Source organism: Topomyia yanbarensis, chromosome 3, assembly GCF_030247195.1.
Source record: "Topomyia yanbarensis strain Yona2022 chromosome 3, ASM3024719v1, whole genome shotgun sequence".
NCBI classification, from domain to species: Eukaryota; Metazoa; Arthropoda; class Insecta; order Diptera; family Culicidae; genus Topomyia; species Topomyia yanbarensis.
The window spans coordinates 46465742-46478920 of record NC_080672.1 but is presented as its reverse complement, the minus strand read 5'-3'; the positions used below and the strand labels follow the sequence as shown (position 1 = coordinate 46478920).

General features: G+C 40.5%; 2 protein-coding genes across 9 annotated transcripts in view; both read left to right on the top strand.

The window, feature by feature from the left end:
* Positions 1 to 3092, top strand: part of LOC131693780 (transcription factor AP-2-epsilon) — a 402059-nt gene extending 398967 nt beyond the window's left edge. For all 8 annotated transcript variants that reach the window (XM_058981904.1, XM_058981906.1, XM_058981903.1 and 5 more), the window contains 4 exons: positions 629 to 827; positions 964 to 1228; positions 1296 to 1463; positions 1526 to 3092. In XM_058981904.1, the coding sequence (XP_058837887.1) occupies positions 629 to 827; positions 964 to 1228; positions 1296 to 1463; positions 1526 to 1636 (743 nt within the window). In that variant the 3' untranslated portion in view covers positions 1637 to 3092. The remainder of the gene's footprint in view (positions 1 to 628; positions 828 to 963; positions 1229 to 1295; positions 1464 to 1525) is intronic.
* Positions 3093 to 8244: 5152 nt separating this feature from the next.
* LOC131690061 (dihydrolipoyl dehydrogenase, mitochondrial) lies at positions 8245 to 11431 on the top strand. The gene is made up of 4 exons (XM_058975537.1): positions 8245 to 8484; positions 8626 to 8781; positions 9708 to 10880; positions 10941 to 11431. Exons 1-4 carry the CDS (start codon positions 8443 to 8445, stop codon positions 11094 to 11096), a joined length of 1527 nt encoding a protein of 508 aa, XP_058831520.1. The 5' UTR covers positions 8245 to 8442; the 3' UTR covers positions 11097 to 11431.
* Positions 11432 to 13179: the final 1748 nt, after the last annotated feature.

Sequence of the window (13179 nt, the reverse complement as noted above, 5' to 3'; positions counted from 1 at the left end):
GAACATAAATTATATGTATACTGGGTACGAGCGGGCAAAAAAATGTATAAGAAGGGAGTCTCCCAGGGAGGTGTCATATTTTGGAGTTGTTTATTTTTTGTTATTCTACACCACAGTTTGCTGCTATGAAGCTTGTTGGGGTGTTGAGTCAATCCCGCGTTGAAAATCACCATTTCTCTGTTTGTTTGAAGTGTTGCGTTGTGCTACACGGAAAAGTTTCAGATAGTAAAAGGTGGAATGTGCATTGTGAAGGAAGGATAATTTTTGTATGGAAATTACATATTGAATAAATCAGACGTCTGAAACACGTATTGCAGACCTTTGTAGGTGGCGCGGTGATCGATGCAATGCTGTTTGAGTGCAGCTGTCAAACAAGTGTAGCAAACATTTGCATAGATGGCAACAATGCAACACTGATTTCCAACGTTTATCAATTTGAAAATTTACACATATTTTATGGAAAGTTTTGCTCTAGCCTAAATGTCAACTATGGTCCTATGCTTATTACAACTAGCATCTCCCGAAAAATCGGAGATTTTAAATTTTTAAATAATAACTTTGTCCTTTCATCAATTTACCCACAACAATGCATCTTATTTTCAAACCCAACTATTCCTTCTCTCGCCAGATTTTCCAATTGCCGATATCAAGAAGGACAGCAGCCAAATGAACCTCGGTTCTCCATCGGATGTGTTCTGTTCCGTTCCCGGCCGGCTCAGTCTTCTCTCCAGCACCTCCAAATACAAAGTGACAGTAGCGGAAGTACAGCGGCGTCTAGCGCCTCCCGAATGTCTCAACGCATCCCTGCTTGGCGGTGTCCTAAGACGGTAAGCAGCAGCCCGAGTTCTACTCATTAAAATTCAAATAATTAAAAGCATCCACCCAGTCTATTGCGTGCCTGTTTGAAATTGGACCAACTCGAGAAAATCACGATATTGTTTTTTTTTTCTTCTCTCCCAACAGAGCAAAGAGTAAAAACGGAGGAAGGTTGCTGAGGGAAAAGTTGGAGAAAATCGGTCTCAACCTTCCAGCAGGACGGCGTAAAGCCGCCAACGTAACCCTGCTCACCTCGCTGGTTGAAGGTGAAGCGATCCATTTAGCGCGCGATTTCGGCTACGTGTGTGAAACGGAATTCCCAGCACGCCAAGTCGCCGAGTATCTGTCCCGACAGTACTCGGAGCCCCAGGAGTCATACCGGCGGAAAGAGCTGTTAATCAATACCAAACAGGTACTGTTCTCTGCTAGTAGTTAACACCGAAAATTGTTGTATTTTAAATTTTGATTTGTTCATTTAGATTACAAAAGAACTCATGGATCTGTTGAACCAGGACCGTTCACCTCTGTGCAACACCAGACCACAGCACATCCTGGATCCCTCGATACAGCGACATTTGACACACTTTTCGCTCATCTCACATGGTTTCGGTTCGCCTGCCATCGTGGCAGCGCTGACAGCAATTCAGGTATAGCAAACAATAAACAAATCTAACTTGACAAATTAACTGATCTTCCCATTTTCTTGCAGAACTTCCTCAACGAATCCATCAAACACCTGGACAAGATGTACCCCGGAAACGGTGGTAGCATGGTGACCTCCTCGTTAGACAAGAACAAAATGGACAACGAGAAGAAATGACAGTTATAAAACTATCTGTTCACTAAAATTGAACGATTTTAGTCGAGCGCTGCCAACTTACGGGAGAGGGGGGTTTTGGATGAATTAAAACTAAAATCAAATATCATAGAAGAGGCCAAAAACAAGCTTCGCAGGATCGTTGTCCCAAACTCTGTAAAAAAGCAAACGCAAATATTGTGATGTATAAAGAGAACAAACAACGCATAATAGCGTAAGAACAAGAAAAACAAGTTACACTATGAGATTTCAAGTTAAATTGATTATAATTAAATTATTATTGGTCACCACGCAAGCGAATGTTCGAAAGTCTGCACGTTTCATCTCTCGGTGTTATCAATATATTTAACTGTAATCAATTGAAAGCATAAACATAAAGTATTGTTTAGTATTTTATAATCATTTTGTGATAGACTATTGTTTTACATTAAACTATATATGTAAGAGCTAGCACATGTACATTTATATTTAGTTTGAAAAATTAATGGCCATCGATACTTATTTCATCAACAAAATTCCATTCTAGAGAAAAATGGCGAAGTAAACACTTAGCCGAATCGCAGTAATGATGACTGACAAGAGCACCTAATGATTCGTTTTATTTATTGTTTACACTTAAGCTCATCCATCTTTGACAAAAGAGCCGACGAGGTCTAGGATATTTGTGAAGTCATGTGCCAAAATGAATGCTACGACACAGATTTGTCTTAAACATGTCCTCCGATCGCCATAATCCTCACTCAAATGTGCCAACCGATCAACTTTCTGCTCAAAATTAAATTACCTGCCAACCCGTATCCCAACGAGTGCCATGTTTTCGGTTGATTTGACAACGTGACCATACCGTGTCAGCCATATTTGTTACTTTTTTTCGCAATCAGGAGGCAATCGAACAAAAATTCTTGCCATTTTCTGTAAAGTACCAATTATTCGAAACAGGACAGTGAGACAGAACGACACCTAACCAACAGTTTTTTCTTCCAATTAGTCGTCGTAAAGTCATTGCATTGTAAAATTTCGTAACATAATTTACATAAATTATAAAAAGAAAACCGTGACACTTTTGCTTTGCAGAAGTTTGTTGTATATGTACAAAAGTCGATTAGTAAAAATTATTACATTTTTCAAAACTAAATTAAGAACAGCATCAAGATAAACCCCGAACCGTAATTCCGCACAGTTTCTACATGTTTGTACATTCGATCCAGTTTGAAAGGATACATAAAAGCAAAGTTTTCTTCATTCACGCATTAGTAAAAGCTACACATAAATGAATCCCGAAAATTACAACCAACACGACAGGAAGCGTGTTTGGTATGCCAGAAACAAATTCAGCCGCCATCTGGTTGCCAGGAAGAAAAGTATTGTAAAACATAAACTACTGGACCGCTATAGAAAAATTAAGAAATTCAATTCAAACTACAAAAATTGTAAAATAATCGGTATAAGAGCAAATTTCAGAAGTATTATAAATTTAAATTAATGAAAATATATATATTTTAAACTCAAAAGTGTTTTCTTTCATTATCGAAACTGACTGCAGTATAAAACAAACGACCTCTCAAATACTTATATGGATTTCATAGGTCGTTTGTTAGTTTGGAATGACACTGCTGACAGACAATAATTATTCCATTTTTGAGTTTTCGGCAAAAATTATTGGATTTCGGTATAAATTACTGGAAAATGGTTTAAATTAAATGACTTTGGAACAGTTGCTCCATCTATATAACGAGTTACACATCATTAAAACTCCCTGTGTCAATCATCACTATAGCGTTAGTATGAATGATGTGTAACTCATTATACAGATGGCGCCCTCTAGTAAAAGTAAAAGAAAGCGAAACCTCAGCCAAAAACTGGGGACACCGCTTTGTGCCTGCACTAGTTGGATTTTTGCTCACCGCAGCGCATAATCTAAGCTCCAAATCGTTGGTTGACATATAGATAGCCAAAGGAGCGAATCGTTGCTAAACTCATGGAGAAATTGCCCACTACAGTCGTAATTCGTTTGTTGGGCCACTACCTATGTCCAACTAACGAGTTTAATTCGCTAGTTGGACCGAGTGACAAATGTCAAAAACTCTCCAAAGAAGACATTAGTAGTGTAAAAGATTGTTAGATAGATCGTCAAAGTCAATTTGACATGATATTTTGACGTTCAGATGCTTTTTAGTTGGACAATGGTCCAACTAGCGGAGGTCCAACTAGCGGAAGTCCAACTAAAAAGCAGTCCAGTTAAAAAGCGTCCAACCAGCGAATCACGACTGTAGTAGGATTTTACCCGAATTTTACTTCGATAATTTGTACTAATAGACGGTTTGCGGTGTGTCCAAAAGAATGTATGAAAAATATCGAAGCTGGGTAGCTCCTTATTTATACCTTTGGTAAAAATCTGGACACGATGAATTCTGGAAAATGATTTTAAAATTATCCACACCAAAAATCCGAGCGGAAGCAATTCAACATGGATTGTTTTCGTCGGGGAAAATGATGTTTTATTACGTTTAAAAATCTGTGCTGCTCTGAGTAAACTGGTATTTTTAGAAGCAGCAGATATTTTATTTTGACAGTTTGGAGAGATAACGGCGGAAAGTTTTCCATGATAAAAATCCGGCACAAAATCCTGGCCCAAATCCCGCTATCAAATTCCCGAGGTGTACAGTAGCCTTTACACTTCATGAAAACTGTCATTTTTGTGTAGACATCACAAAAACTGTCATGTTTGTGTATACAGTCGTGATTCGCTGGTTGGACACTTTTTAACTGGACTGCTTTTTAGTTGGACCTCCGCTAGTTGGACCATTGTCCAACTAAAAAGCATCTGAACGTCAAAATATCATGCCAAATTGACTTTGACAATCTATCTAACAATCTTTTACACTACTAATGTCTTCTTTGGAGAGTTTTTGACATTTGTCAGTCGGTCCAACTAGCGAATTAAATTCGTTAGTTGGACCAAAGACAAATAATAAAGACGTGTATCATCCGAAGAAATTTTTAAAAAATTGTTGCTCATTTTACAATTTTAGAATGAGTGACTTCGGTCCCTTCAGATTTGACCACACTCACCACTTGATGGCGCCCCAGTTTGACATTTTTGTTGAGAACGAAAAATAACATCATCAACTCAGGCAAACAGATTTTAACGTTGCTATGGTGCTGTACATATACTTGCATCAGATCCCTGGTTGAATATGTTTTGTATCTTGCTTTACGACAGCTATCCCGTTTTTCTTCATTTGGTTTTTGCTATTGATGGTATGCAAAATGTTCTTTTCTAGTCGAGATCAATGGAAGGTAATTGGTGTTTGGTTCATTGAAATAGCAGCAATAACAAATTTTAACTTTTAGGAGATAAAAAAGGGTCAGCTATGTTTCAAAATAAGGATTACTGTTGCAATAATTTGACGATCTATATTCAACATAGCTGTTCCAAATTGGGGAACCTTCAGGTTGGTAGAAAGTTGAATCAAATACTAATTTGTATTTGGTTGAATCGCATCAAAATTGGCTGAATCTCCAATCGTCCAGTGAATGTTTCATCCTGGACGGTAGTTAGTAATCGATGTAACAACATTTAATAAGCAAGAAACTGAAAAGTGGAGTATATTTTTCAATATTAGGAACCATAGTACTGATTCGCATTTCAAATGCCAAAATATCCTGACCCCTGAGATAGAAGACAAAAAGGAAGCTCTAAGCTTGCTCATATGACCCTAATCCTCGCTTTTCTAAACTCCCTTCCTTCAACTCCTTGCTCTCCTTTGAGTACTATGGCTCTTAATATTGAAAAATATACTTCAATTGTCAGTCCCTTGCTAATTAAATGCCGTTACAACAGTTAAAATTGATTCTAAAAGGTCGTTAACAAAAAATGGGGTAACAAATTGTTAGCAGAAGCCTTCAGAAAATAATTGAATTCTTATGGTCCTGAAAAGGACCCTTTCGGCGATGGTCACACCTGGCTGGTTAGTGGTGCAATGAAGAATAAAACGTGTGTACTGCTGACAATTTATTTGCTGTTGATGTTTACAGGTTAAAGTTAGAAAATAGATCGAAATTGAGCTTGCCAGGGGTGCTCTTTCTATAGCGTTGGTTGTGGTACTTGGTACCAGCTAAATCGTAGGTGCGGTTACTTTTCGGTGATACCGAACAATACATATATGTACTACGATACAATAGCGGTCAGTCTCAATGCATTTCTGAATTTTTCTGCTCAATCCCTAAATCAAACCGAACAGAATATGACTTAGGATTCTAATTGATTCCTGTCAAAATTGTAGCTCAAATGTAAACGCCGGTTCATACTCGATCAGCCTTGAAATCGGATGTTTGCATTCGAACCGGAAGTCTCAATTGGTGCCGGATGTTTGAGCTTCAATAACATATATTTTTTAATAACAAATATAGATTGTGGCACAGGAAAATACGTTTTTAAATGAAAGTGTTAGAGTCCAGAAAATAAGTCTAGAATATTGCATTGAATACAAATACAAATTGAGAAATACCTGTTGTGTAAAAATGCTATTTTTGAAATTCAAGTAGTTGCATATGTCTAATAATAAGACTTTAAATTAAAATTGATGTGAAAAATCCGAATCAACTGAATATACTCGAGGCATCAAGACCTGACTATGCCAAGACATGACACGATTAGAACACACAAATTTTATTTTGAGAGAGTGATTCCCTTGGAATTTGGTGTGAATTGGGAGAAAACAATAATTATTAGCGTTGCTTTAAAGAATCCACCCACGGTAGCGTGAAATATGGCTTATTGTGGTTTTACCAGACATCGAACCTACTTAATCTTCCTAGTTTCCTTCTCACATATTCGAAAAACTATAAAAGTTTTGTTTATCTTCGCTCGGTTATTTTTTCCATAGTTACCTTAAGGTTGTTAATTTTTCCTAGATACCTTTCTTCGATAGAAAAATGAGTGATGACACTTAAACGTCATGGTAGGGTTTGACATTGCGAGGGACCGTGAGTTACTTATTGGCGAATCCACTATGAGCCAAAAAATAAACGTTAGAGGCAAGGCCCTGGTTGGACATAGGCAGTGGCCCGACCAACGAATCACGACTGTAGTCATTTTTGTGAAAATTGTCATTTTTGTGTAGAGATTTCATCACAGACTAACAGACATAACACTATGAGGGAATTCCCTCAAAAATATCGATCCGGCATTTTTTCAGAACACTACCTCCACCTTTTATTCACGATCCTGAACACCCAGTTGTTGGAGGATTACCTCAGACTTGGGAACAATTTTTCAATAGTTGTCTTGTTCATGTGTCAGTGGCGCCGTAATTGAGTCATTAAATGAAGAATAAAATTCGTCTTTTATTTCATGAGCCGATAGAGCTCTTCTTTCTAAATATTACAATATACATGTTCAACCTTTAAAACTTCAGAATGATTTTTCATTGATTTTCTAAAAAAAATGTTAACACGTCCTCGTTTGACACTATCGGTCTTCCTTGGCAGGGAATTTAACCACATGGGTTAACATTTTCAACAGTTCTCTCAGCAAAAGGTTAGGGACCAAGGTAGTTCAATGGATGGTGTAGTCGTGAAAATTCAATTTTGTAAAATATTTTTTATTTGTTATTTTGGGTACAAAAAAAGTGAAAAAAAAGTTCAACAACGTATCTTTAGCGTCAATATCAAAAACAGCATATTGCTTAATGACCCAAATGTGACCACAGTCCCAACTACAAATATAATTAAAATGACCGTTAAAGCGTAAGAAGCATTGTTTTCGAGTGTAATGTCTGTTAGTCTGTGCTTTCCAGGTATCTGCGACGCCGCCATGATTTCAAAGCCAAGATCTAAAACGTCGCGTTAAGGTTGATCCACAATAAACATAATCGATTTCATTCGACACAATTTTATGATGGACTGGACGTTCTTTTAATTTGTTGGTATAATGGCGAAAAGTTTTTATTATTCACTGACATGTTCAAAACAACATTTTTCTTCACTTTTCGGTCCAATTTTTTCACTTTTCGACAAACATCTAAAGATCGAGTTATACCAAATACAAACATATTTGTATTTGGTTATACCGTACGGTGTATGATTAGAGCAGAACGAGCTTCAAGCAAAATGAGTAGAACAATCTGAACTGTCAGTGGGGCCCATAATTTGTGTGCCCGCTGAGATGTTGACTTATGTCAGTTCACAGCAAACGGGATAGGGGTGCCATATACGTGGTGCTTTCATACCACGGGATTTGAAATCCTGGGTTCCAAATCCCATGACAAATTTCCTGAATTATAAACTAGCCTATACGCAGGCGGATTACATCTTCTTACTGGGCGGGTAGCGCAATGAACTATTGCTAAAATTTAGAGCTCTCAACATATTACTAACAGGACAATGTTGACCGCCATGAAGGCACGTAAAAAGCTGAATTGTATGGAGCCTACAGCCTACAAATGTATGGAAAAGCAGCGTTTTATGCCCTCTATCATATTATTCTCTTTTGTTATGCAGCCGGTGTATAGCTTATACAACACCGTTTTTTTATTTCACATTCCTATCCCTCATCCAAACCTTGCACCGCAATGATGACTTTTCTTGACACTTGCTTGATTATTTAAACGTCAAACGTGTAAAGTGATCGCGCGAGTGTCGACGACCGAATCATCGAAATCGGGCGGTGTGTGTTTTCTGGAAAATCTATCCGGCTGTTTCCGTTACTGCTAACCAATAGCGATCATTCCCGTGGGACGAACCACTCTCCGGTGTCCTTGAAATCGATAAAGAACCAAGCCAACCGTTCTGCCCAGTGAAACAAAATGCAGTGCAACGTTCGGCATTTAGTGAATCTGGCTGCCAAGGTAGGTGAAAAAAAAGTGCGATAATGAACAGAAGCAAAATCGATTATGCAACAAGACAGCGATCGGAAGTGTCTATTCACCTCCTAAGCGAGTCGCTCATTTCGGAACAGGTCAAATCTAGAAACCGTTACTTCATTGTAGGGTACTACCGCGGCTGGTCTTCGAAACCATGGAGCAATTCTTGGAGCGCTGTATGGACGGTTCTACTCGACGACACATGATGCCGATCTGGTTGTGATTGGTTCCGGTCCCGGCGGATATGTCGCTTCCATTAAAGCTGCCCAGCTTGGCATGAAGGTGAGTGCGGGGACGGGGTGCGGTGCGCGAAAAAAACAAAGTCATTCCGAAGGTGACAAAATCGGAGGACGTACCTCTACAGCGATGGTGATTTGTGCTGGCGATATGTTTACGTCATTCTCAGTTGGAGCAAGGTTTTTTTCTATTCTGTTGCTTTACACTTTTGCGATGCTGGTGTTTTGTTGACGTTATCTGATTTAACAGTCGGGCAGCTTGTGAAGGGATTAAGAAGTGCGATTCCCATCGATACCATATGCAATGATTTTTATTGTTTGTTTATGAGTTGTTTTTTTTTTATTTTCAAAATATTGCGCCTCTTTTTAAGGTTTTGTTTGATATTGAAATTTTCCTTTGGCTTGGAAATTTTTGAATGGAAGCCGTGCTATATTATTCATATAATTAGAAACCCGTTGTTCGTTACAAATATTAAATGGAGAACAGCTTTTAAAAAAAAATAGCCATAAGCAGGTTCAATTTAATAGGCGCTGACCTAAGGTTTAGCATACCTTTCTGCACAATATAATGTGTAATGTTTTTTCGTTTGACAGTTGAGGCCATATTCAGCGTAAATAGTTCTTGATAAATTTCTTAGGTATTTGTAAGAATGATAAGAAAATGAATGATGCAGTAAGAGTAAGCACATTAAAGCTGAACAGGGTATAAACATTCTAATAGCTGGTAGATTAACATTGAAACACTCAACCAAAACTGGCATCATTCAAACACAAAATTGATTGCAATAGTTTAACCGTTCAAAGACCAATAATTGACGATTAAACAGACGCAAGTGTGGCACACAAATCAGCCATTGTTTCTAACATTTCAAAGAACGTAATATACAAAATACAATCTTAGTGTACTTAACTTGTTGCAAACATTCGGTAAAATAGTTCATCTATAACCACTTCTCTACTCCACTTTTCCAGACCGTCTGCATCGAGAAGAACGACACCCTCGGCGGTACCTGTCTGAACGTCGGATGCATCCCATCAAAGGCACTGCTAAACAACTCCCACTATTATCACATGGCCCACTCGGGGGACATGGCAAGCAGAGGCATCTTGGCCGACAACATTCGACTTGATCTCGAAGCACTGATGGGACAGAAGTCGAAAGCGGTTAAAGCACTTACCGGTGGTATCGCGCAGCTCTTCAAAAAGAACAACGTTACCCACATCAACGGATGGGGAACCATCACCGGACCGAACACGGTTGTGGCGAAAAAGTCCGATGGCAGCGAGGATATTGTTAATGCGAAGAACATCATGATTGCGACCGGCTCGGAAGTGACACCCTTCCCGGGTATTGACGTCGACGAGGAAACTATTGTTTCTTCGACCGGTGCGCTGAAGTTAAAGGAAGTCCCTAAGCGATTGGGTCTTATTGGAGCCGGTGTTATTGGCCTTGAACTTGGATCAGTTTGGGGTCGGCTCGGTTCGGAAGTGACGGCAATTGAGTTTTTGCCCACGATTGGAGGTGCCGGCATTGATCAGGAGGTTTCGAAATCTTTCCAAAAAATTCTGACGAAGCAAGGTTTCAAATTCCTACTTGGAACTAAGGTGATGAGTGCTTCTAAAACTGGCGGAGCCATTTCTGTTAGCGTTGAAAATGTTAAGGATGGCAATAAGCAGGAACTGGAATTCGATGTGCTACTGGTTTCTGTTGGTCGTCGGCCGTACACCGAGGGACTTGGTTTGGAAAACGTCGGCATTGTCAAAGATGATCGTGGTCGCGTCCCAGTGAACACCATGTTCCAAACGATTGTCCCTAGCATCTATGCAATCGGTGATTGCATTCACGGCCCAATGTTGGCTCACAAAGCCGAAGACGAAGGTATCATCTGCGTCGAGGGAATGCTCGGTGGACATGTTCACATCGATTACAACTGCGTACCCAGTGTTGTGTATACTCACCCCGAAGTTGCTTGGGTTGGCAAGAATGAGGAAGAACTTAAGAACGAAGGCGTTGCCTACAACGTGGGCAAATTCCCGTTTGCGGCAAACTCCCGTGCCAAGACCAACAACGACACCGAAGGTTTCGTCAAGGTGCTGGCCGACAAGCAAACCGATCGCGTGCTCGGTGTACACATTATTGGACCGGTAAGTACTGCTTTCGGTGGAACTTTAAAAAAGCACTTCCTAAAATCGCAAAACTTTCAGGTCGCCGGTGAACTGATCAACGAGTCTGCCCTTGCCATGGAGTACGGCGCTTCTGCTGAGGATGTTGCCCGTGTCTGCCATGCCCACCCGACGTGTGCGGAAGCGTTACGGGAAGCCCACACAGCTGCCACGTTTGGCAAACCGATTAATTTCTAAATAAGTGTGTAGTGTATGATGAACTCCGAGAAACATCAATGAATAATATAAGCTAAGAACATGCGGAGAATTTTGCGTAAAATATATGTGCTTTTAAAGCACTTCGGTCGAATCTAGTACTGCGTAACTAGAGTGACACGCGAGATTACAAATTGGAGAGAATATCATTTTTAGCAGTTCCCAGGAAGAAAAAAACGTAAGTATCACCAAGTAAAACAACAAATACAAGGCCCTTCATCTCGAACCGAAGCAGATGAGTAAGAACAAGCAATTCTGCTATTTTGTATCAAAAAGCGTAAGGAACCTATTAAATTATTGTGTTAGATACAATCTAAGTAACGCTTGTTTTTCTTTTAACACGAAATCCCGTCTAACTCTTTGACTTGGAGAGCGGGCCGTTTGGCGTAATGGGCTGTAACAAATCTCACAGTCACGTCACCTAGTGACTAGAAGAAAATTTCCTTCTAGTCACTAGGTGACGTGACTTTGAATATAGTGCCCCAAAGGTCATTCGACTTATTCATGTTTATCTAAAGAGAAATTAGGCTAGTGAAAGGGATTACAGCGCTGTTCTACGGATTCACGTGGAGCCTCATCGCTTCCAGCTTCAACGCCAAGTTTCCTAATCTTCTATTTGTTACTACACTTCACCATCTCAAGAGATATTCACCCTTACTCTTGTTTACGACGAATGCGAGATTCGTTCAAAAGCAATTCGAACGAATAGTAAGCTCATTTGACCACCTTCGAACGAATCGTAAACAAGAATAAGGGTGTTTACCTTGATTTTTAGCACAAAGTCATCGACGAACTGAACCAGACTCATGAAGACAAGACATAGTATAGTATTATAGTATAGAAGGTGGAGGACTAGCAAACCTAGATTTACGATAGTCGAAATTTTTCCCTGGTGCTTTTTCAAGACCAGGGATCTCTCCTTCAAGTAACTTACTTACCTTACCGTTCAGGCTAGAGCCTTGTTGTCTCTTGCTGTATGCAGAAGCCGTCTCCACTCCACTCGATCTATTGCTGCCTGTCGCCAGCCTCGCAGTCTTCGAAGGATCCACAGGTCGTCCTCTATCTGGTCTATTCATCGGGCTCGCTGTGCACCCCGTCTTTTTGTTCCTGTAGGGTCGCCCTCAGAACCATCTTCACCGGGTCGTCGTCCGACATTCTTATGACGTGTCCAGCCCACCGTAAGCGTCCAATTTTCGCGGAACGCGCGATGGATGGTTCTTCCAGCAGCTGATGCAACTCATGGTTCATTCGCCTGCGCCACGTTCCGTCTTCCATCTGCCCGCCCCCATATATGGTACGCAACACCTTCCGTTCGAAAACTTCAAGGGCGCGTTGGTCCTCCAAGAGCATAGTGCATGTCTCGTGGCCGTAGAGGACCACCAGTCTAACCAGCGTCTTGTAGATAATCAACTTCGTGCGGCGGCGAATTTTGTTCGACCGGAGCGTTCTCCGGAGTCCAAAGTAGGCAGGATTTCCCGCCAAGATCCGTCTCTGAATTTCTCTGCTGGTATCATTGTCGGCGGTTACCAGTGAGCCCAAATACACGAATTCGTCGACCATCTCGACTTCGTCACCGTCAATCTGAACTCGGGATGGAAGGTTCACATTGTCGTCTCTAGAACCTCTTCCTCTCATGTATTTTGTCTTCGAAACGTTGATGGCCAGTCCAATCCTGCTGGCTTCAGCTTTCAGTCTGATGTACGTTTCCTACATCGCCTCAAAGTTCCGTGCCATTATGTCAATGTCATCGGCGAAGCCAAGAGGCTGGACGAACTTCCTGAAGATCGTGCCACTCGTGTCTATCCCCGCTCTCCTTATTACACCTTCTAACGCAACGTTGAACAGCGCTTTTTCTAACCGTGTTAGCTTATCCAGAAAACCGTACTCGTGTATTTTCTGCCATAGCTGATCTCGATCGATTGTGTCATACGCCGATTTGAAATCGATGAACAAATGATGGGCACGTTGTATTCGCGGCACTTCTACAGAACCTGCCAAATCGCGACTATTTGGTCCGTGGTGGCGCTGGGACCCATGAATCCCGCTTGGTAGTGCCCCACGAATT

What these genes read in the sequence shown, in the direction of transcription:
- LOC131690061 (XM_058975537.1), top strand. Translation starts at nt 8,443, where the DNA reads ATGCAGTGCAACGTTCGGCATTTAGTGAATCTGGCTGCCAAG. An exon ending in CTGCCCAGCTTGGCATGAAG is followed by an intron (nt 8,782 to 9,707) that starts GTGAGTGCGGGG and finishes CCACTTTTCCAG; the next exon opens with ACCGTCTGCATCGAGAAGAA. An exon ending in GTGTACACATTATTGGACCG is followed by an intron (nt 10,881 to 10,940) that starts GTAAGTACTGCT and finishes CAAAACTTTCAG; the next exon opens with GTCGCCGGTGAACTGATCAA.